General features: G+C 35.4%; 3 protein-coding genes across 8 annotated transcripts; 2 read left to right on the top strand and 1 right to left on the bottom strand.

Annotated features, from left to right (window-relative positions):
* Nucleotides 1-286: 286 nt before the first annotated feature.
* Nucleotides 287-14,420, bottom strand: LOC107004986. 5 transcript variants are annotated; one of them, XM_027916309.1, is made up of 11 exons: nucleotides 14,156-14,420; nucleotides 13,510-13,920; nucleotides 13,327-13,425; nucleotides 12,966-13,177; nucleotides 9,411-9,601; nucleotides 9,163-9,268; nucleotides 8,743-9,062; nucleotides 4,021-4,428; nucleotides 3,147-3,237; nucleotides 1,573-3,051; nucleotides 287-684 (listed from the first exon to the last, which is right to left on the bottom strand). In XM_027916309.1, the coding sequence occupies exons 2-11, from the start codon at nucleotides 13,575-13,577 to the stop codon at nucleotides 530-532; spliced, it is 3,129 nt and encodes a 1,042-aa protein (XP_027772110.1). In that variant the 5' UTR covers nucleotides 13,578-13,920; nucleotides 14,156-14,420; the 3' UTR covers nucleotides 287-529. The 5 variants fall into 5 exon arrangements, with proteins under 5 accessions (XP_027772110.1, XP_027772113.1, XP_027772116.1 ...); XM_027916312.1 differs by having other exon boundaries at nucleotides 13,510-13,989; nucleotides 14,156-14,379; XM_027916315.1 differs by having other exon boundaries at nucleotides 1,573-3,048; nucleotides 13,510-14,378.
* A 2,051-nt stretch (nucleotides 14,421-16,471) lies between these two features.
* LOC107008096 (sphingoid long-chain bases kinase 2, mitochondrial) lies at nucleotides 16,472-21,794 on the top strand. Its single transcript, XM_015207005.1, has 12 exons — nucleotides 16,472-16,937; nucleotides 17,240-17,316; nucleotides 18,483-18,536; nucleotides 18,613-18,672; nucleotides 19,302-19,379; nucleotides 19,532-19,578; nucleotides 19,671-19,711; nucleotides 19,894-19,978; nucleotides 20,617-20,731; nucleotides 20,893-21,015; nucleotides 21,121-21,221; nucleotides 21,505-21,794. The coding sequence occupies exons 1-12, from the start codon at nucleotides 16,772-16,774 to the stop codon at nucleotides 21,632-21,634; spliced, it is 1,077 nt and encodes a 358-aa protein (XP_015062491.1). The 5' UTR covers nucleotides 16,472-16,771; the 3' UTR covers nucleotides 21,635-21,794.
* Nucleotides 21,795-22,063: 269 nt separating this feature from the next.
* LOC107008097 lies at nucleotides 22,064-23,573 on the top strand. Of its 2 annotated transcripts, none has more exons than XM_027916308.1 (4): nucleotides 22,064-22,486; nucleotides 22,631-22,785; nucleotides 22,858-22,924; nucleotides 23,033-23,573. In XM_027916308.1, the coding sequence occupies exons 1-4, from the start codon at nucleotides 22,108-22,110 to the stop codon at nucleotides 23,152-23,154; spliced, it is 723 nt and encodes a 240-aa protein (XP_027772109.1). In that variant the 5' UTR covers nucleotides 22,064-22,107; the 3' UTR covers nucleotides 23,155-23,573. The 2 variants fall into 2 exon arrangements, with proteins under 2 accessions (XP_027772109.1, XP_015062492.1); XM_015207006.2 differs by having other exon boundaries at nucleotides 23,018-23,573.
* Nucleotides 23,574-23,586: the final 13 nt, after the last annotated feature.

Here is a 23,586-nt window from a genome sequence, read left to right as displayed (position 1 = left end):
AACAAAACTTCATGGACCAGCTAGTATAAGTTGCACTGTCCCCCTTTTTGCTTTCTTTGATTGCATTATCCTTGCAACAATTATCTACTAATACAAGGCACAAGAGTATTATATGCACATGGAAACCAGATGGCTTCTTTAGCACCATCCATGCCCATCGTTGCTACTCCGCCTCCATATTTGAAATAGGAATAGCCTGTATTCTGGTGCTATACAGCACAGTTCTTTCTGGGGAAAACTAAAAGACATGTCCAAGAAAAGGGAATGGGATAAGGGAGCGAGCGGGTAACAATCAGATCAAGAAGAACTGACGAGAATTTCCACAACCATGTTTGCACAATATAGTAAGAGATGTTGATACAGTGGCCCATTCCTGCCACTCCTTACTGATGTATGTAGAGATGACAGACAGTAACCCTAAACCCGCCACCTAGTACGAAAAAGTAGAATCTAAGTATTATGTCATTTCTCCTGATATCTTGCCCATAAGTGATGGTCTATATCAGTACCACATGAAAGACGTTAACCTTTATCTATGTCGCATTCCCATGTCAAGCTCGTGACCATACATCCCCTGTCCCCGCCCAGCAGGAAAAGGGTGAATCTGCTTAGAAGCCCTAAGCTCCATCTCGATAAGCCTTTGCAGGGCATCAGGATGATTGTTTCGGTTGTTGATGTCTGGGCCTGAGGAAGAAAAGAATATGATATAAACTCACACAGATGGTCAAACATCGATAGTTCATCTTCAATCAGAAAAGTGGCAAAACTAAGAGTGCAAGACATTTTTTTAACAATACATGATATGTGGACAATATTGTACTCTGTTCTATATTTTCAGGGTCCAATAGTATTCAGCAAAGCATATCTCGAGACATAGCATCCAGAAAATAAGTGGGCATGCAAAAAACAATTTACTAGTTCAAGTCTCAAAAGCCGACATGCTTCGCAAACAGAGTAATCTGTAGCAAAAAAGAGCTGAATAATAACACAAGAATAGCTACTGGTTTTACTTGTAAACGGCTAGAACGAAACTGCAGAAAGGAACGGAAAAAAATGAGCAGCTTGATGAAAAAATCGACAAGAATGAGCAGATACCTACTTTAAGTCATTAGACCAACAGGTTTTCAATGGGCAAGCTAAGGCTGATGTTGGCGAATACACAACTAGGTCATGTTAATCCTCAATTTTGACTAGATAAAAATTCAAAATCTAACAGGAAAGGAGGTCTTGGAAAGATGAATAAGTTCTCCATAAATACAAGAGATAATTTAAACAATAAGGTGTATGGTGGCAGTAACCAATGGAGTAAAACTCCTAACAAATTGCAATTCAAGTATATTGTTGTTTCCATCAGTAAAGAATGCAAGTGAGGCGGCGCAGGCAGGAGATAGCAGGATATAAATATACGCGACAGTAGAATTGAAAAATAAGCAGAAGGTGTTGCAAAGATTAAGAAACTCGTTGCTTTTATTTTAGCAAAGATCAAAAAAGAGAAACTTATTACTGAGGTGTAATCCAAAGAAGAACAAGACGCAGACAGGAAGCTGTAGAGACATCACATCAAAGTTTTACCTGGAATTTGCATCCCGATCCCATTAACGTTGACTTGGTGAGGTTTAAAAGGGAACCCTTGCATCGGGTTAGCTTCATGCACAAAGCCAGCTGCCTGATTACTGGAATGTGAAGGAACTGGGGCACCACTTAGACGGTCATGTAGCAGATGACGGGGGTGAGGTCCAGACATTTGCATCTGCTGCAGCATAGGATGATGAGCAGGAATATCAAACCCTGTCACCCTAGCATTAGGGTGGTGAAAAGGAGATCTCATCATGTTTCCAGCAAATTGATGACCTGGAACGGCATCATGTCGAGTCATGCCCTCTGGACCAGACATAATCTGAGTGTTCAAATGAGCAGGACGAGAATCCAATGGATGAAGTAACGGTTTCCCTTGATTCATTTGCAAAGGATGAAACTGAGAAGATGATGGTTGACCATGGAGATGGTGAAACAGCATCTCAGACTCTATCTGTTCGTGAGAAGCCCGTGGAAAGGGCAGTGCTCCTGGACCCATCAAAGACATTTGATCACTGCCAACTGAATTAACAGTCATCAAATCACCTTTACCCATATTTTCTGCGGGCATAAACGTAGAGACCTGGGGTACCAAAGGATCGCCAACAGGTAGATGAAATCCACCAGCCCGATAATCACCATTTCTGGAGACCGCTTCAGTCTGGCGCCTCAAGGAATTGACTTCATACAAGGAATCATTGCAACCCAACCAGTTTTCTGCCTTATCCAGCTTTGTGTGATCTCTGCAACTTGAAGATAAGACAATATTCTCCTTAGTTGCTCTATCATCAATTATCAAAGAAGTAAGGGTATCATCAGAACCAGGCAAGGACGATTTTTGAGCTTCCAGAGAAACATTTTGTCCAGAACCAACTGAAATCCTCTGAACTGAAACTGGAGCTTGTGCAGATTGTAATTCGGTCATAAAAGCAGTTCCAAAAAGTGATTCAAGTGTGAGTGTATCCTTGTTATCTTCCTTCTTAGATCTGTCTTGCATGGTAATATCACCACGTGGCTCCAAGGATTCAATTCCAGCATTGGACTTCTCTGTCACATTTCCATGATCTGGCCTCTTCTGTAATAATGAAAGGAGGTGTTGAGATGCCTGGCTATCCACAATTACAGGTTCCTTAGGCTTTGTGTGATTAGTATTCCAGCCTTGTGGCTGCGAATTAGACTTCTTTTCGCTGAACTCGGACAACATTGTATGCTCAAGGTCTTCACAAGTAAGAATGGTGGGTGCTGCCTCCCTCTTACTGGGCTTATACACAGGCTCAGGCCCCCCAAGTGGCGAAGAAGGAAAATTGGGGACAAACTTACTTGTAGGATCAGGACTATGATAGGAGAATTCTGATGGGAATTGATCTGAAGGATTAGCCTCAAAAGGTTGTGTTCTGTTTTTATCGCCACCAACAATTAATGCAAGCAGATCGCCAGGCCTGCTTGATGAAGGATCATCTTCCTGCTTCCTCTCTGCTATGACATAAGTGAGATAAGACTGTTTACATAAAATTTCAAGAGATTTTGATAGAAATCAATAAGAAATGCAGGGGGGGGAGAAATAGATATACCTTCTTCGAAAAACCAATGAGCAAATTTCGATGATTGAACAGCTTTGGAGTCTAATGTTTCACTTGGTTTACTACCTTCATTCTGAGCAACATGGTCGAGCCAAAAAGTAACTAGTTAGCAGGGATGCCAGAAAGCAATATGAGAAGTTTTGACCACTAAATAGTCCACATTGTTAGTTACTCCCCCTATCCAATTTAAATAGCAGACTTAATCCGTCCCCCAAAAAAATGTCACATTCCTATAATTAAAAAGAATTTACCTTAAAATTCCCCTTTTTAAAAAACTTTATTCCCCTTTTGCCGTTGATGAAATGAATTAAAACCACATAAATGTGTACGGTTTGTTTTAGACCACAAATTTCAGAAGTCTTCCTTTCTTTCTTAAAATTTGTGTCCAGTCAAAAGGTGCCATATAAATTAGGAGGGAGGGAGATATTCTTGGACAGAAAAAGAGGAAAAGGAAAACACAAGTTGATCCCCAGCATTTAGGCAGATGACAAAATAAAAAATAAAGAAAGCATCCTTCCTATTGATTGTATATGTCCTGCACCAATCCCAGTCATAATAGGGTATCTTGTAAAATTATTTTTCTATGTTTAGGCTACTGTTGTAATCTTTGGTGTCGATGAAATGAACTGTTACCACACTCAGGATTCATGAAAACAATCTCAAGTACAATGGTGATTAACTCATGAAACAATTTACAAGCTTATGATCATCCTAAATAAGTAAATCCTTTCAATTTACTTGTTTTCAAAAGCGTAAAGAAATTTGAGGTAAACTGCAAAAGGACAAGTATGTTGGGGCTTCATAGGATCGCATTAGGAATAACAAATTGAGATTCAAATAGTGGAGGCTCACAAAGCGTACATACTATGACTGGAGCAACAGAGTCGGTGAGATTTGCAATGGCACTTCCAAAAATCTTATCCAGGATAGAACTTGAATTGTTGATATCGGACTCCTCGACATATTTGCCCCCTGAATTCTGGGCACTGAGTTCCAAAATCGAGGGCTTGTTCAAAGCTTCATGTTCCTCTAGACTTGAAGTCCGGAGTGAATGACCTCTCGTGCTATGTTTCCTATCGGAATCAACTGAACCCACTGACAAGTTCACAATTTGGTCATTCTTCTTCAAAAATGAAGCATGCAAACTACTGTGCTCAAGTTGATCACTCGAACTAATTTCTTGGGAGCTCTCTCTTTCTAAGCTCTGATGGATACCATTTCGGGCGTCGGCTTTGGCTTCCAATAAAATTTCTTCAGTTTCATGCTTCCCTATCTGTAGAAGGGATATGACAAGCAGGCAATTAAAGAAAATACAAATGTGGTTCATGAAGACCTATTTATATCAGGAAAAAAAAAAAGATCAAGGCCTATTGATGTCAATTGTAAATGTAACCATGTGAACGGATACAAGTCAAATCCCATAAACATAGAATCAAGTAACATGCGCACAACCACATGGCTATTGCTCTCCATGTTCAGTATTTTTGGATTTTATGCAGTTTCTAAAGTTATAACATTGGACCAAGAGTAAATTACTGAGGTGGACTAATCAAGTAGGAAATTGTGGGTTAGCCAATATCACGGTTCTTGAATGGACTATCATAGAATCAATGAACTATTTTCACACAGAGATCTTGAAAGCTCTACATCTTTAAGTAGTATATCTTTGTGTAACAACAGGAATGGGAACATCTCCACCACAAGAAGATAGAAAGGACATCCCCACCTCCACATGACATGCTCCTCTTTTGCAAAACCAAGCTGTGTAAAAAAAACTTGAGAATATGACATGGAAAAGAACCCTTCTTTTTATAAGGTATAAGTTTCAATGTTTTATTAATAAAACACCAAGAAGGTAAAAAAGAAGTACGACAAACAAAAAGCCCCTGCAATAGATTATAGATAGAACCCTTCTTTCCTGATCCTTTGGCTCATTCACTCTTATTTCCGTTTCATTATGGTTTTTTTGGCAACACCTCTAGTACAAACTGGTATACATAGATATTTCTTGTTTTTGCTCTAATAGTTAGTAGTAGTAATAGTTTGTACAAGATTCACAATCTTCAAATTTGCAGCACACACATATTAGTAGGATTTTTTATTGTGAGATTACACACATTAATTAGATTTGTACTTCAACTCAATAAAGCATACTGTATTGATATCCTTTCCTTAAAATTATCTATTGGAGAAATATTATACTCTCGAATCTTAATGACATGACTTGTTGGATTCACTTGATATAAAAATTCATTTCCTTAACAGGAGTGAAATAAAAACATGTGCAACTATCACCATCACTTATTTATAATAATAATTTTGTGCATCTAATAAACTCACTAACGTGTTAAACGCCTGATTAAATTTTTGCGTCTAATCTAATGCTTTAACATAAAATAGAACAAATAAAGTAAAATAGTGTAGGGTTCATTTTAGTACTTTATGTTGATCCTCATTATAGCAAACAGAATTGACCTTCCAAAAAATATGTATAAAGATCTAAGAGAATTGACTATTAAAATGCCAAGTAATTTGAAAAAAAATATATTTAGAGGACTGATTTGGAAATTACTAAAACCTTATGGTTGCATATGAATTAGTTTCATAATTATTTTCAAATAAAATTTCATCAACTAATCAAAATTTTAAAGTCCTAAATTTAGTAGTACTTTATTCTATAAATAAACTAATTTAATATTTGTATATATTAAATAAAATGTAAAAGCCTTTGAAGAAAACTATATGTAAAAATAAGAGTGTGTGTGTGTGCGTCAAGTAATTTTCCACTAATTTCCTCTTTTTTATTTGTTTTCGAAAAACGATATTTTGACTATTTATCATATTAATGGTTTCAGTTTAAATTTTTTTTCTGACAAGGGAAACCCGCAGATGCTCCCTATTGGGTACGCACAAGGTAAAACCCTGCTCCTGTGCAATAGCTGGCACCACACATGAGAGGTAACCCACATTGGGCAAGCCCGGTGCGACAAGCTCAACCCAGAAAGAAACCCCTTGCTTTCGTTGGCAAGGGTTTAAAACTTGAGATCTCCAACATGGAAATTCCAAGCCCAAATTACGGAGACACCCCGAAGGTCATTTTTAATTTACAACACAATTTTATTTTTATAATACTAAGAAATTATGCCATATAATTCAAATAAGGGGAAAAAGGTATAATCTTAATTGATTTTGAAGTCCTAAATATTATGATTTCCCATGTACAGAAAAATTTTAAACTACAATAACATACTTAGTGTAGTCCTATAAGTGAGGTCTGGCAGAGTAGGATGTACGAAGACCTTAAACCAAGCATTTTGGGGCAAAGAAGTTGTTTCCGAAAGACTCACGGCTCGAAAGAGAAAAAAAGAAAGGGCAAGAAAAGAAAACAAATAAAGAGAAAAAGGAATCAGAAACATGCATGCAAGGTAAAAATAATACGATTTAATACGACAAGATAAGTTAAATCAAAGACGTGAAAAAAATTATGTTAAATCATTTTTATTTATATGATGAATATGGAAAAGAATTGAATTGGATTTTTTTACAACCGTGGTGTCTGGATCAACCGTGCACATTGACTAATTCCACGACATACATGTCACCATAAACTAACAAAAAATATCAAGTAACTCTGTTCTAGCCTTGCCTCTGTCCGCCAAGGTTAGAACAAGGCTAGGTTGGATAAAAAGAAATGACCTAGTGTTTTTGTCAACCTCAAGTCTCATGGTGCTTAACCTACGACATTGACCACTAAGTCACACGGCCACACCCTTGGGCGCAATTGAACTGGATTATTTATCTAATAATGAATTCAAAGACTTAATTATTTTCTCTCAACATTAAACGAATCATTTACTTTTTGTTGATTCAAATGTTTAGCACCAGTTCATAAGGATATAATTTATTTCAGATGATTAAATTTTGATTGACTTTAATGTCCTAAATACTAAGACATCTTACACAGTTCAAATAAGGAAGGATTTTTTTTTTGATAACCGAGAAATTCGTCTGTCTAAACTCGGCGGATAATGGACCCGCCCCTCTACCCTTCTCCACTTAAATACCGAGCTTCGCTTTGCATGGTGTAGAGATTGAACCTGCGACCTAAGCCACAAATCCTCCATCTTTGGCCACTCGAGCTAGGCCTTAGGGGAGGCTGGATTTTATTTAATAAAAATGTAGTTGATTTCAAAATCCTACATATTAAAAAAGTAAGAAAAGTATTGTACATGGTTAATTATGTTGTTTTTTTTAGAATTATACATGGTTAATTACAACATATTTCAAATATGAAATGATGTATATCGGAGCTAAATCTTAATTGATTTAACATTCAGAATATTAGAACTTCCAATATAGTTCAAATAAGAAAAATACTAAATAAGCAAATTTAATTGATTTCAAAATCCTAAATATGAAGAGAGAGAGAAATCTAAGTAATATTTTGTAACAACAAAACGTTCAATCTTCTTGACCTATCTAATAGGAATACTGAATCATGACGATGTTGGAAGACAATGGGCATCAACAATAAAAAATATAAAAATATAGGCAATTGTATGGCCTTGTGGGACTAGAACTTCAAGACGAGGTAGAATTTTTGTTCTCATGGACAAAAGAAGTATTTGAAAAGTCCATGCAAATTAATTCTTGATTCCTCTATTATTATTGTCTAACCAAACCAAAATAAATTAGAAATAATTATATATAGACGGAAACTAAACCTAAATAAATTATTCTTTTCATCCCAATTTATGTGATGCAGTTTGATTAGGCACAAAGTTTAAGAAATATGAGAAGACTTTGCAATGTTCCAATATTACCCTTAAAATAACCGAAATTTATAAATAGAAGAGTACACCTTTGTGAACGTTTTACCAAATAAGTGGAACCCAACATGGGTAAAATGTTGATAGTATTATTTAATATATGTCAAAAAGAAAATGTGTCATTCTTTTGATCGACTAAAAAGGAAAGCGTGTATGTGGACAAAAGGAATATAAATAAATAAAAAGGAAAATTTTTATAAAAGTAATGCTGTAATTGATTTTAAATTGAATAATGATCACAATAGTCAAAATTTAGTTAATTTAAAAGTTCTAAACAATAAGAAGATAATTAAATGACAATTTACTCCAATGTGATATTTCAAAGGCTAAAAAGGCAAACAACATTTCGCTAAGGACTTTCGTGTTTTTATTATAATATAGATATGGATATAAATATAGATATAGATAGTATTTGTGTGTTGTGTACATAGGAATGAGACTAACCTACCCAACATTATCAAGGATTAGGCTGCTTAACAGCATTGTATCACCTGGCTGCTGAAGAGTGAAAACAGCCCTAAATGTTAGAAATATCTCAACAGCCCTAAATGTTAGAATTATCTTGGATCCCTTTCCTAACCCCATCATTAAGAAGAGAGGGAGGAAAAGAACCCTAAAATCCAGGCAAATAAATGCACAATGCTGAGCGGATAACCAAGCCAAACAATACATAATGCAGAGTGGTTTACTCCATCTCTAATAATGATGCACCTGATTTGATTTTCATGTATAAGATAAACTAAGAGATGTACAAGTACCTCTGTCAAACATGAATGGTTCAAAGTTGTTGAGCCAGAAGTCTTATCCGTAACAGTGGTTTTAAAGCCCGGGGGCACAAGCGGTCTAGATGGAAGATTCTGCAAAGAGGAAGATGATTTTCCAGAATCATTGTTTGCGATAGGCTGGCTGGCCATTATATCTACTTTAGTATTCTTGTCTAGAAGCCCACGATCCTTCTTATCATCTTCCAGCAGTACCGAGATTTCTGAATCAAATTCAGCTGTGTGCTTCTCTACATTTGGTTTCTGCTTCTCTTGTAGAGCCTTCTGCTGTTCCTTCCTCATCAACTCAAAAGAAGCTGTAAGAAAGCCAATCAAAGTTGAAATGTCCACTAACTCATCAAAATTGCATATTTTATATGTAAGAGCCATGCATGATATTACTGAAAGAGGAAATACCTCTTCTTTTCCTTTCCTCCTCCACTCTGTCCTCACTTGCACACTCAATTGAACCAAAGGTCTCATCATTGCATGCATCAGTGTTTCTACGAGAATGAGGTACTGCCTGAAGGTATTGCAAGAATAAAATTGAATAAGTTAAATTCCTTTCAAAGATCTTCACAGCATAATCTGAAATAATGGGCAAGTCATGCAGCAGACCAAGCAAGTGGTCACTACGTGAGCAGCAATGATCAATTGAAATTCACCTTATACGGGCGAGGAGGATGGTATGGCTCATTGCTCCTGTTAAGTTGATAATTATCACTTGCACGGACCTTAGTTGCAGTCCCTGATGCATACGCAGATGGTCTGGGAAATGAACCACTTCCAAGAAGCCCATCATGCTCGGAACTCTGCCAACTGCGCCGGCCTTGATTACCATAGCGTCTACCAGGATCTGTAGAAAATGTTTGCCAAATAGATCTTTCTTAAAGAAAACTTACCATTTAGTACCCACATGCACGTGTGCATAAAATGAAAAATAGTGGAAGACGCATGGTAAGGTCAAATACCCTACAGTTCTTAAATGCAAGAGGAGCACTATTTCTGCAAACCAGTCATCTAATAGTGAGAATTGTAAGAAGTTGGAGCTAAATATTAACCTACAAATACTTAAAAGTCTCTCTCAGAATTCAAGAGACTAATGACTTGACCACAACTATAACCTGCATCCCAATTCTTGTTATGGAGATGCATTGAATGCAAAGACGAGACCTTTAATAAGCATTCCTCAGACTTTGTTTATAGAGATCACAGATGGAACGAATATAGTACTCGAAGAAGGAATAAGCATATGAAAGGCACTTATGCAGCAGCCACGAAAATATAGCTATCTGATTTAGATCGCAATGTTTTTGACACTTTTCACCCGACTATATTGGTTTTTGAACAATAAAAATAAAAAACAATGTAATCCAACAAATGGGGTCTAAGGAGGGTGGTCTGTACGAAGCCTTACCCCTACCTTTGCTAAGTCTAACCAACAAAAAGAAAAAAAAAAAAGTGGTTTTTGAAGAAAAGAAGAGAAGGTTGCAAAGTTGAGTGAGAATGATGTTTAGTTAGAAGGAGCACACCAATGCGGCATTACACAAGTCCCCACCCAGCATAGGATAAATGAAGCACAAGAACAAAAAAGACAGTACCTTCAGCAATGTGGATTAGCTGGCATCTTACTGTCCGGATGCCCCAAAACATTAGTAGTATAAAAACCCTACTGGAGGGAAATAGATGATAAAAGAAGTCAAACTCCATGAGAAGTCAGTTTCTTTGGGAAGGAAATGCTGACATGAAAACGTTCATCTGGTAAAATGGCTGGAGGTTATAAAAGGTAAGCAAGGTGGAGGTTTGGGAGTAGAAGATTTGAAACTTCACAACAAGAGTTTGTTGTTCAAAATGGTTGTGAAGATACAATGTGAATGGAGAGAAACCCTGCAAGAAGCTTATTGACATTAGAGAAGGGTTCTGGACACCCTGTAGTGTCTACGCCTACAAAAAGTGGCGTATGGGAGCAAATAGGTAGATTATGGTCAGAATTTCAGAAATACATCTCATTGGAAGTTGGTGATGGGAGAAGAAGCAGATTTTTGACGAGATGTTTGGCTGGGAGAAGAAAAAAATATGAACAATATCCTACATTGTATAGTTTAACCAGGAAAAAACAGTGTACAATTGCAGAATGCTAGACAGAGGAGGAATGAAGACTCACTTCAGGAGAAATTTTGATGATTGGGAAGATGATGAAATTGGTCAACTTCTAATTTTTTTGAACCTACGATCTTTGATGCTACTAAGTTTGATTCTCTCTGCAGTATATGCTTTTTCTGTGAAAATTCTCAGGAATCTGCATAGCATTTGTTTCTGCATTGAAGTCACGCAAAGCAGCTCTTCCTATACATGAGTGGTGTGCAATGGGTGATGCCAAAGAATGTGGAAGACCTTTGGTTTACTGGCAGAATCAAAAAGTTAGGAAAATTCTAAGAGACACGGGAAGGCCATACCTCTTGGCATCTTTTGGATCATTTGGTTGGAGGGGAATAAGAGATGTCTTTAGAATCAAAAGAATCACTTAGCATAGGAAGGCAAAGTTAATCAAAACATTTATTCTTTGTTAATATAACTCTCAAGTCTTAACACTCTCTCATTTATATTTCAAGTTTGCATACACCCATTTTAATTGTTCATAATAATCTGTAGATCTCAAGCTTTATAAATAAATTTATTTCTCAAATAACAAATATAAAAAGATTGTCTTGATACATGTAGCATAATCCTCTTTCCATTCCTTCTAAAGCATATAGTATATATAAGTATAATACTCATAGGCACGAAAGTTTCTCTGCACTGCACTACTTGTGTGGTTTAATGTGCTTGTTATAATGTTCAGGTCTCATCAGTACTCCTGAATTACTGTTACCCGATGATAACTCATTCAACAGAGTTGCTCTGTATCAGTAAGCTTGGTAACGAGACACATATGGGATGATGTTTTTGTGAAGTGATACCCTCTAGTTATTCAGACTCAAACCTCGTCCTGATTCACTAACTTCTAATTTAATCCCTTTACTACACAGATAATGGACATTCATGTCAGTAAGCATTTGACATTTGCTACTCCCTCCGTCCCAATTTATGTGATGTAATTTGACTTGGCACAGAGTTGAAGAAAGAAAGATAGACTTTTGAAACTTGTGGTCTAAAATCAGATATTTTTGTGGCTATAAATCATTTCATTAAGGGTAATATGAGCATTTTAAAGTTGAATTGTTACTAAATATAGAAATACGTCATTCTTTTGGGACTGACTAAAAAGGATAGTGAGACGTATAGATTGAGACAAGAGAGTATTTAGTAAGGAAATCCTCTAGGAAAACTTTAGACAGTTATATATCCCTTAACATTGCATATAATTCTTAGCCCAAGACATTTGTGGGTACGAACATTAACCCAGTTATTCACATTTATGGCATTTGTTGTTTCATTATTATTCAGGGACCACACCACTTACTTACATCAGCTTTACATTATGAGCTCATGAATAGTTAAAGGACGCATCAATAGAAGGCAAAAGTGTCGTGAATTGTTAGAGCATCCAGAACAGCACCAACTCTACCTCAGATTTTTCAAATCAAAAGGTCAACCTATGGTCATCTGCTTCCACCTCAACACAATTTTTGACCTTTTCCAGATGTTTGGCTCCAATTATCCAATGAGAATATCTTCCAACTATTCAACACCTATTCAATAGCCAAGGACGCTGAATATCTTAATATTGACTCCATTACATGTCCCTCACAACTCCAGGCTAATTGATTCCTCCGTTCTATCTCTGTTGGTGCAGGTAACAGAAGCATATATGTTTTGTCAAATTTCAACTTTCCAAGAGCTTCTGGATAAATCAAAGAAGAAGACAGACTATTCTTCTGGAAGCATCAGTTCTTTCTCAGGGTGGTTTCTTCAATGTAATTGTATCTCCTGAGCTCATTAGATGTTACGATTAGGCACAACGTGTATTTGATCCCATAGCACAGACAACCTGATCCCAGGTTAGTGTACTATGATGGCTTTGGACCATGCAAAGGAGCAACTTTTTTTTTTGTGAACAGTCAAATTTACGTCAAACTAGACAGGGGGTGCTGTGAATCTCTATCTTGTGGTCTCACAGCAGTAAACTGTACACCCATGGACCACAAATATGTATTCATAGTTGAAGCAATCAAGTTTAACATAGACAATAACTATATGTGAAAGAATATCAACTTTACCTGAATCTTTATCTGATTGTGAATCACTATCTCGATCACTACGCCCTGACGAACGGCTGTCCCATCTTCCATAAATGCCTCTGGAACTGCCATCAGAATCACCACGAGTAGGTGGAGACGAACTATAATCATTGCGTCTGAAACCTAGAGATGGCAAGCTTCCAGGTATTTTTTGGCGGTCTTGTATGCCACGTGAGGTGTCCTCGAGCTCACTGTTTAAATTTAAAATGCAAATTACTAATCCTTTCCATGATAATCAAAACAAAATTACCTAACAAAGAACTACCAACAAATTTTGGGAGAGTAACAACTAATTGCTCCAAAATTTCAAGCAAATGACACTTTCTGCAAACATTCTTACCTCAGGATCAACTGATCAAACCCAGTTGGAAGCTTCTGGCAAATCTCCAGTTGACTGAGTGACAAAAGGAACTCTCTTGTATATGATACTTTTGGATGCCTGAGTTATCACAAAGAGCACTCACATTAAAAAAGTTAACAAATAAACCCTGTTAGAAATTAAACAAGAAAGTTAAATCATTACTTCCGAACTTCATCACCAATTTCAGAGATGTGATTGGTGGCGCTTCCATCTTCATTCTCCAAGCTCATTCTTGCGCACCAGCTACCTCACCCACGACGAATAAGTAGCACCACTATCAAATAAATATGCTTCACCCACAAAAGCTTGATACAATAAATCAACAATAATAAACAAGATTCAATTCATGTTCTACAAACTTCTCCCAAATCAACCTCAGGAAAAAAACGATCCAATAAGATTCCAACTATCCAAGTTCGCAATAAATCACCGAAATTTATATCATAATCAACCAACCCAAAATTCTAAACGTCAATCCAAGGTCAGCATCAATCTAAATTCCCGAAACTCCCATTCAAATGAAACCGGATATAAATTATACACAGCTACCAAACAGTAATTCCAGCTCCGATCCTGCACAACAAACAATCAAATCTTCAACCACAAAACCAGCTCATCTATTTCCAATTCGACTTCCACCTCCTGATAAAAAAAAACAATGCAAATCCTAATTTCGCGTACAACCTCTTCTTTTCATAACTACATATAAACAAGTAATGCTCAATACGATTCACACAATTCTAGGGTTTCATTCGTAATCAGATGTTGAAATTGAAGTTTATTGCGAATCTAGGGTTGATAATTCTACCTGGATCAAATGAGGGGGTTTGGGGTTTCGATGATTGCAAATTCGAATTTGTTCGATTGATGGCGATAGATACGGATTATCTATACATATCTGTATGTATAGGTTGATATATGTTGTTTGTGTATGTATATAGTCGTAAAAATGGGAGAAGAGGAGGAGGAGAAGACGATGCTTGTGGGTTCTCTCTGTTTTATCAAGAAAAAAACATAACCAAGGAGATGACGTTTGTCAAATATTTGGTTTTTTTTTAAAAAAAAATATACTTTTACTACCTAAAAAGAACTTTTAGGTGAGTAATTAATTTGGAATTTTATTCGTCAAAAAAAAAATAGGAGTGTTACAAAATAATGAAAATTGGTACAATTAGTAGGAATAGGTTAGATATTTTTCTAAGAAAATGTGTGATTAATTGTTTATCGGTAATATTAATTCAGGAAAAAGACTAATAAATGTGGATAATATAAAGTTTGTAGTCTTGGATACAAAGATATAAAAGGAAAATTATTTTTGCCCTGAGAATTTTTTATATGTTGTTTACTATTTAAAAATATTTTGACCCCTTTTAATTTTAATATTTTTAGAAAAAAAAGAAGACAAAAAAGATTAGTTCATTTTAAACTAAAAAAAATTATAATTTTAAAATTTTCTAGCCATTTTAGCACTTTTCAATATAAAATATATGTTATTTAAATATTTAGTGGTGTAACTTATTGTTCTTTAAATACTACGATTATTTTTTCTCCTGAAATCGTAGAATTTTAAATTTGTGATAATATTATGTGGCAAATTTGAAAAGATGGAGATATTTGGTTATTTAATAAGGAAAGACTAGAACAAAGAGATATTGTTTCAAAATCTTTTTTCGAATATGATGAATTTAACGATTACTAGCTAACAGACTAACTACTTGTTCCTCAATTAAAAATTATCATGTGATTAGACTAACAAATTTGCGAGATGATATTTTGTTAAAGATTATTAACTAAAAGACTACCTATTAGTTCCTCAACTGAAAATCATTATGTGACTAAACTAACAGGTCTGCAAGATGATGTTTTATTAAAGATTATTAATTAACTAAAGACTATTTACTTGTTACTCGGTTGAAATCGCCATGTGATTAAATTATAAAAAATGCAAAGAATTTATCGGGGATCTGCGTGTTGATTTGATATTTGTATAGCTTTGAAAAACTACTTCATGTTCATAGATTTTTGATTTATTATGTTGGGAAATTTATGGTATGAAGCGATTGTCATTGAGGAGACTTTTGAATGTGCAATCAATAGTGGGTGTAGGAAGTTATGTATGAAGATATTTGGACTCTTTCGAGCATGTTTAACCATGACCGATGAAGCGATTGTCATTAGGGAGACTTTTGAATGTGCTATCAACAATGAACGAAGGAAGATATTTGCACTCTTTCAAGCTTGTTTGATCGTATTGAATTTTTCCCAAAGTTGATTTTTATATGCTGCTCAAGATATATATTTTGAATTATGTAGTTCCTCGATGCAGTACTCAAATCCATGACGGCTACTTAAGATGAAAGAAATACTTATCCCTCAATGACAACTTTTGTTGGTACTTAATTTTTAGTTCTACTTTCACTTCATACAGAATCTAATAATAGCTACATCTGAAGTACTTATCACATATTAATTTTTGAGAGTCAAATTATATAAACTTCGATCAATATCCATTTTAATATGTGTTTTTGGTCATTATCGATATGATAATTTTCTTTACAACCTATGATGCTCTTCATGTAATTTTTGAATAGCTAAATTTTAATATTAAAATAACATAATCAATTTTAGCTTAAAAATATGTTAAATTGACTCTAAAAAATAAAACAAGAATTATTTTCTTTTTTAAAAAAATAAAAAATAAAAAATTAAAGGAGGAAATGGGATAGAAAAATAATCTCATAGTCAAACTAAAATCGAATTAGTTGTTAGATACAGTGATAATATTTTTCAATTGCTACATTCACATCTCTTTATAATAGTCTCATTTATTCGAATTTTTTTTACAATAATTGTATTATTTTTACTCAATATTCAACATCCACCTTTGTTTTTTACTTGATATTACCTGCATTGTAGTCTTGATTAATTTGAATTTGCGCCGAATAAATACTCTATATTTTAAGCAAAAATCACATTTCACCCCTAAAAAGGTGCAATTGGTTTCACATAAACTTTGCTAAACAAACTAAAATTATTGTATTTAAAATAATAAAAACAATGTAACATACTTGTACAACAAAAACACTCACAATCTAAGCATCAAATTGGAATTGTTTTTTGAATAATGTTTAATGAGTCCAAAAGAGATCCCATCAAACAACCTTTTCCATCATTGAAACATTACTATTTTTCTTGTGAATTTGATCTTTTTTTTTTGTCCCAAAATGGAACAAAAACAAAACAAGATTTGCCAACAACAGTATTTTACTGTAGAACTAGCTAGAGTAATTAACTAAACCCCAATTTCAGTTTTTTCAACTCTCAAAACCTCCATTGATTACCTTCTAATCCTTATCAAAATCTCCCTCACATAGAAAGGTGTGCCTTTTCTTGTGTGTGTATATATAAATTTATTACTTCAAGAATGATTATATATCAAGGTGTAGTAGTAGTTGCAATGGCCAGGAATCCTTCTTTAATCAGAGCACAATCGCCTATGTCATCAGATCTCACCTCATCTGACTGCAGTGTGCTCCGCGGCGGCGCTTCCTTTCGCCGCCGTGAACTCATATTCGTCGTTAATCCCAGAGGTTTTGTTTCTTTTCAAGATTTTATTTTTTTTCCCCTTCTCCGTTTAAATAGTTCACCAGTACAGGTTTTCAAGTTGAAATGTGTGCCTACCTACCCACACTATTTGCATTGAACCCCAAATCCTTTTCTTCATAAATGCGTCTTTTTTGTAAAAGAAAAATAATTAATGGAATGAAATAAGATGAGGGTTCTTAAAATTGGGAAATGAAGGTGTTGATTGACATGTTTAATGTGGTTGAATTTGGAATTTAAGGCTTTGAGGTGTTGTTGATTGGTCTTTTTCTTGGTTTTATTGGAGCAGGAGCTAATGGAACTACGGGTCAGCAATGGAAGAAGTTACTTCCTTACCTCAGGTCTCGCCTGGGGAATGACTGTAATGTAAGTTTCCCTAACTTATGGTTTTCTTTGCTTATTTGTTGTTAAAGTTTCTAACTTTTGATAGAATTTTTTAATGCTTATCTAATTGGTTTTATGGATGTAATTGCCTTTTCCTTATGAATTTCATGTTTTGTTCCTATGTTAAGGCTAATTTTCCTGAAGTTTTAATAGACGAATTACGAATGTTCCTATGAAGTCAACTTTAATATACAGAAGTGGTCATACTCACATACCAGGGTTATTAGACTTCTTATGAACTAGATTGTATGTGTTGAGTTAAATTTTGATTCTAGACTTCTGGAAATTCATGATTTTGAACAATGTAAAGTTTTTACCAAACATCGAGGATATAAAACTGAATATAATGGTGGAAGTACATATTGGTAACATCTCATAATTTGCATGCACGAGCATCCAAAAGGTCCTCAAATTCTCACGGTAGCGTCATCTATAGGTATCAGAATATTTGTGCCACGATATTCTGCAACATCTACCCTCTTATACTTTGGTGGAACTGAAATTTCCTTTTTGTGGTCCGGTAAGGATCAGAATTTGCCCATACTCAGTCATAATAAATGTGTTTGATGTCTTTTTTTGACAAGTGTAGATGCAGCTGAAGTTATATTCCTGATAGTCTGTTGTAAGAGCTATATATTGACCCATGGCCTTCTCCATTATAGGGGGACCATATTTTCAACAAACGGGGAGTTTTTAAATGTGTGTAATTTTCTAGTCAAGTTTCATAAATAATGCTACCTATCTTTTCTCTTAAGTTGTAGAGATCAGAAAGTGAAATTAGCTAGAGGGTGCAAACTGTTGCCTTCCATCCTAAAATATATTATGGCATAATCATTTTGGCTAGATCCCAAAATGGTGGCTGCTTTCAGTATCAGCATAAGACTGCTTGTTTTCCCAGTAAATTTCAAAAACCCAAAAGTTTATCAGGCTTTACTTATTCTTCGATGCTAATTAAGTATGATAGGAGTATCATATAAGTTGATTTCTGTAAAAAATTCGGCTTGGTAGGATAATATATCCCTCTTACATGGGATATATCTACGTGCTGTAACTTAAAATGGAAATAAATGTTTAATGCTCTTGTAGGTATTACTGTAGTTCTTTGTCAATGATTGTTTTGGTGAAAAAGTTCTCTCTGTTTTGACCAGATATGCGAATCTTTAACTTCAGGTCCTTCTCATGCCATTGACATAACAAGAGAGGTAAACACCTAAACATCTCTGATTTAAGCTAGTATCAGGTGGAATGCAGAAACGTTTATCTCAATTGTACTGTCAGGCTATACGTGAAGGAGCTGATGCTGTAATAGCAGTCGGTGGTGATGGAACTCTTCATGAGGTTCGTCCTATTTCTTTCCTGAATTCTAAAATGTCTTCTTTATGTTTTCAAACTGCAAAAGTACATGTATTTAGCACAAAAAGGAAACAGTAAGGAGTTGGTGGGGGATTGTCTTTGGTGTATCAGTTAAATTTCTATATCTGTTTTTCCTCATTTGCCTCTGAGTCTCTCTAGGTCTTCAGTTTTCAGTTGTCTTTTGTACTAAGGTGCATCCGGCATTAAGACACACAGCTAGAGTCCTGGCACTGATAAAAGGAAAAAAACATTAACAACTCACTGTTCTTCTAGTAGCCCAGAACTGCTACCAAGTTAAAATATGCTAATATAACAAATAAAGAGCAAGTGAAATAGTTTTCAAGTAAGTTTTTCTCTGTCTAAAGGTAGACTCATCTACAATTGTGGCTGGCTGGTAGTATATCATCATTTTGGTGTAGTGATAAAATTTCCTTAGTACTTTTCCCTTTGAATTATACTTAATGTTGGCTTTTCTTTTGCTGCAACTTCTATGGCAGCCTGCAGATATTATAGCTCAAACAGGATTCATAGTTTCTTTTATATTGCCATTTGGCTCATAAATCCATGCTTAATATTAAGTTTTGGCTTAATTGATTAAAACTCATGGTTTTCAGGTTGTTAATGGCTTCTTTTGCGGTGGAAAACCTGTTTGTAATCATGATATGAACTCCAGCCATTCTACTGCTCTTGGCGTGAGTCATCATTGGCTGATTGGCATTGTTTAATCAAATCGATAACATTATTTTGAGATATCGTGAAGTTCATTTTGTGTGCTTATTGCATTACAAACTGCTTGCTATCGATTACCCCGTGAAGATACCTAAATGACATCCTTTCTTAACAGATAATCCCCTTGGGTACTGGATCTGACTTTGCCAGGACGCTTGGCTGGTAACTGCAACTTCTGCTGTTTTTGTAGCTTAATTTTTTGTCATTCCTTGCATGGAGTATCAGTATTTATAGATGGTCTTTCTTTTCATCAGGAAAAATGATCCACATGATGCCATAGAACGCATTGCTAAAGGTACTTGGCACAAGGACTCCATCTCTTGTTGGCAAAAAGTCTGATTCAAGACCCTTTTTAGCCCAGAAAATAAATAAATCGCAGAGAAGTAGATATCCTATTCTATTAACGGTTGCAGTATATCTATTCGCCATCCTTCTCCTTCCTTTTGCTGAAGAAAGTCTGATTTAGGTGTTTTGTAGGGCTGAAATCCAAAATTGATGTTGGATGCATAGCTGGAGAAATTGGAGAGTCCCATTATTTCATCAATGTTGCTGATATTCATCTGTAAGGATAGTTTCCGGAATTTCCTAGGTTATGGTTATGTTTGACATTTGGTGATGAGAATCTGCTATCCATTCCCACTCCTCTATAATTGGGACTAGTTGTTCCTGTATTACTGCTGATTTCATTGCTCCTGAACTCCCATAAAATTGTGATTCTTGTTAAGTGTTAAGGTGCAACTGTAGTGTTAATTCTAGGAAGATTAGAGAGGCTAGTCAACAGTTGTGTCCTTATGTTCTCTAAAATATACTCTATTCTATTTCCCTTGTATTTACCTCTTCTATGCATTGAGTCTTCACCAAAATTAGGCATTGAATGAAAAGATTAGACATGCTAATAGTGTAGTGTCCTTTCCTTTCTCTCCATCTACTCCATTCAGTTGCCTTGTATTTACCCCCTCAAAGCATTGAGTCTTCACCAGAATTTGGAATTAATGTAAAAGGAGAACTGATTCTAGCATATAGCAAATTATGGGAAATACATCTGATTCTAGCAATTCTTAGTGATTCTAGCAAAGAAAGCTTTGTCGCCTTCATTCATTCTCAGTGAGTAGTCCTATTCTTGTGTGCCGATGCAGTTCTAGCTTCTGATCTGTAAATACATGTACTGACAGAACCTGGTATTCACTTGATGTTTTGCAGAAGTGCAAAAGCAGGTTATTATGCATCAAGGTACAAGAAATTTGGGAATTTGTGTTATGTTATTGGTGCTTTGCAAGCTTTCTTTCGGCACCATAACCAAGATCTTAGGATCAAGGTCAGTTTGGTTTACCTACTGGGTTTGGGTTATATCTCTCAACTATTCTCAGGATAATGAGGGGGGCGGTTCATTTTGCTCTACATGGTCAACATATGTTTGTCAGTCTTTCTACTTTGCTCGTCTTTACTTATCAGTAGAAAAACATGATGGTGATCTAGGTTGATGAGGGTGAGTGGGAAGTATGTTCCCAAGTAACTGCTCTTTGCATTGGGAATGCAAAATATTTTGGTGGCGGAATGAAGATTACACCCAATGCCAACCCCTCAAGCGGGGATTATGAGGTTTAATGATTTCTCTTTCCCTGTTCTCGGTCATTATTTTCAACATCACTGTTTTCCAAGAACTGCTTAGATACGACTTACAATGGCTAATTACTTTATATGCAGATGGTCATTCTGCAGGATTTCAAGTGGTATGATTTCGTTCTCAAACTACATAAGCTGTACAACGGGACACACTTATCAGTGAAAAATGTATCTTCAAGAAGGTATACAACCGCTGTTTCAGAAAGAAAAAAAAATCATTTCTGATCTCTTCTTTAAATTCATATTGTGAATTCCAAGTTGCCCATTAACAGCAACTACTTTAGTGCACCCCTGTGCATCTTGAAAAAGAAGTCAGTTTGGACATAGTTATTCAGAAAGTAATGCCTTTAGGATCAAACGCCTATACTACAATATCCATAAGAACTTCAAAGATCCACTTTAAGGGGTATGTTAGCTTATTCTATGTTTATGAGATTCTTCAACAGTTTTTGTTTGTCGTTGCAGGGCACGCTCAATCGAAATTGAAGAGATTGGCAGCAGTGGCTCCATATTTGTTCAGTCTGATGGAGAATTCTTAGGATTCCTTCCTAGAAAGTTTTCTATACTACCTGGTGTTATAGAATTGCTTTGCTAATCTTAGTTTTTTTTTTTCTTTTTAGAAAATTAACTTGTTATAAAAGCATGATTTTGGAATTACTTTATTAGTTTGTTTCTGGACTTAATTTTGGAGGCAAAGTAGTATATTTCATTTCTGCATTATAACAATTTTCTGGCAAAGTTGATTGTTACACGAATTTTCGTACTATTTTGTATAAAATTTAATTTGCAGTATATAAATTATAACACTACACGTATGAGTAATACCTGCCTAAAACACACTTAAATGGGTAAATAGAAAATGTACCATTATATTTTTGATTATTTTGCACTGTAAAATAAAAATGACAAATATTCCATCAATGGAAAAAGAATTTTCAAGGCCCTTCTTATAATTTTTCATTTTTTTGTGGTCAGTATTTAATATGAACATAGATATTTTTTATTTTTATTAATACAAGTATTTTCCATTTTCAACTTCTAATTAACGACTAAAACTAAATCTTTGTTATGGCTACTTTTACTTCTTTTGCTTCCGTCAAAATTCCCAATCTCCAGTCCGGCGACCGGCGTTCCATTTTCCGGCCAAATAGCAGTAAGAAAATACTCAAGTTGTCCCGATGCAACGTTGAAAACTCAACAAGTAACTCATCAAACAATACTAGTACTAGTAGCGAAGATTCTGAGTCCGAAAATTTGCTGCTCAAATTGGCTTGGTATGGTTCTGAATTCCTCGGGATTGCTGCATCAATTTTCCGTTCTCCGGCGGGTACTGAAGCTCCTTCAGAAGGGAATTTGGAACTTGCAACTGATGGTTCTGGACTTGTTGATCGTGCCCTTGTTGTTGATAACATTAAAGACGACTTCCAAAGATCCTACTTTGTTACAGGTATTTAAACTTTCATGAAGTGTTATAATTCGATGGAGTGTGGAGTTTAAGCCTAAAATCCTAAATTAAGTGATTTTATTGATGCAAAACAAAGTTCAATGATTTCGTTTTTTCATAGTTGGATTTTGTATGTTATGCTATCAGGAAATCTGACCCTAAATGCATATGAAGAGAAGTGTGAATTTGCGGATCCAGCAGGTTCCTTCAAAGGGCTTAGTCGGTTTAAAAGGAACTGTACTAATTTTGGTTACCTTGTTGAAACATCAAATATGAAACTCATGAAGTGGGAGGACTTTGAGGTTAGCTCACAATTCCTTCGTCTATTAGATAGAGTTGTGATGTATACCAAGTGCGCGCGTTTGTAAATACAGGACAAGGCGATTGGTCATTGGCGTTTTAGTTGCGTACTGTCATTTCCATGGAAGCCCATTCTTTCAGGTTCGTGAAGCCACTGCTTCTACATCTACAGTCTACTGACTTTATTCGATTCTTGTCGTTGCCTTTAACTCTACATGATACTTAAAATTGCAGCAACTGGTTATACAGAATACTATTTCAATGAGAAATCTGGAAAAGTTTGTAGACATATAGAGCATTGGAATGTGCCAAAGATGGCTCTTCTGAAGCAAATAATAAGGCCTAGTAGGGGGAAAAAGGCCAGTGGATGAAGTACTAGCTAGCGCTAATGATCCCTGTGAACTACAACCCTCATATGGCTCAAAAACACGACATGAACAAGAATATAAACCATACAATGATACTGGATTTAAAGGGGAGGAAGATTTGTTATGTGAATGGTGTCGAAAAAGAATGAAGAATATGAAGAAAAGACACTAATGCATTAATGTCAATATTCTTATTCAGAGTGCAGCAGAAGTGGAGATAAATAAGCTTAGACTCGCTTCGTGTGTTGGTAAGTATCTGAAACAAATATTAAGTGTGTTTATGTTGTTTAGGCCTGTTCAACTGATTCACACACAATATTACACTGGTTTCATGAGATAAATAGAGAGAAGTAGACGCGTTCTATCTTGCATTTCACTCTTCCAATATATATCAAGATTATAGCTCATTTGATGCATTGTAAGTTTTTTGTTGTA

This window comes from Solanum pennellii, chromosome 1, assembly GCF_001406875.1.
Source record: "Solanum pennellii chromosome 1, SPENNV200".
NCBI lineage: Eukaryota > Viridiplantae > Streptophyta > Magnoliopsida > Solanales > Solanaceae > Solanum > Solanum pennellii.
This window is presented reverse-complemented; position numbering and strand designations above follow the sequence as displayed.

Coding starts and splice junctions, on each gene's coding strand:
- LOC107004986 (XM_027916309.1), bottom strand. CDS start 13,577: ATGAGCTTGGAGAATGAAGATGGAAGCGCCACCAATCACATCTCTGAA. Junction 13,178..13,326: donor TTTGATCAGTTGATCCTGAG/GTAAGAATGTTT, acceptor AAATTTAAACAG/TGAGCTCGAGGACACCTCAC. Junction 685..1,572: donor GATCGGGATGCAAATTCCAG/GTAAAACTTTGA, acceptor TTTCTTCCTCAG/GCCCAGACATCAACAACCGA.
- LOC107008096 (XM_015207005.1), top strand. CDS start 16,772: ATGATTATATATCAAGGTGTAGTAGTAGTTGCAATGGCCAGGAATCCT. Junction 19,979..20,616: donor AATGTTGCTGATATTCATCT/GTAAGGATAGTT, acceptor GATGTTTTGCAG/AAGTGCAAAAGCAGGTTATT. Junction 20,732..20,892: donor ACCAAGATCTTAGGATCAAG/GTCAGTTTGGTT, acceptor ATGGTGATCTAG/GTTGATGAGGGTGAGTGGGA.
- LOC107008097 (XM_015207006.2), top strand. CDS start 22,108: ATGGCTACTTTTACTTCTTTTGCTTCCGTCAAAATTCCCAATCTCCAG. Junction 22,487..22,630: donor AAGATCCTACTTTGTTACAG/GTATTTAAACTT, acceptor TTATGCTATCAG/GAAATCTGACCCTAAATGCA. Junction 22,925..23,017: donor ATGGAAGCCCATTCTTTCAG/GTTCGTGAAGCC, acceptor TTAAAATTGCAG/CAACTGGTTATACAGAATAC.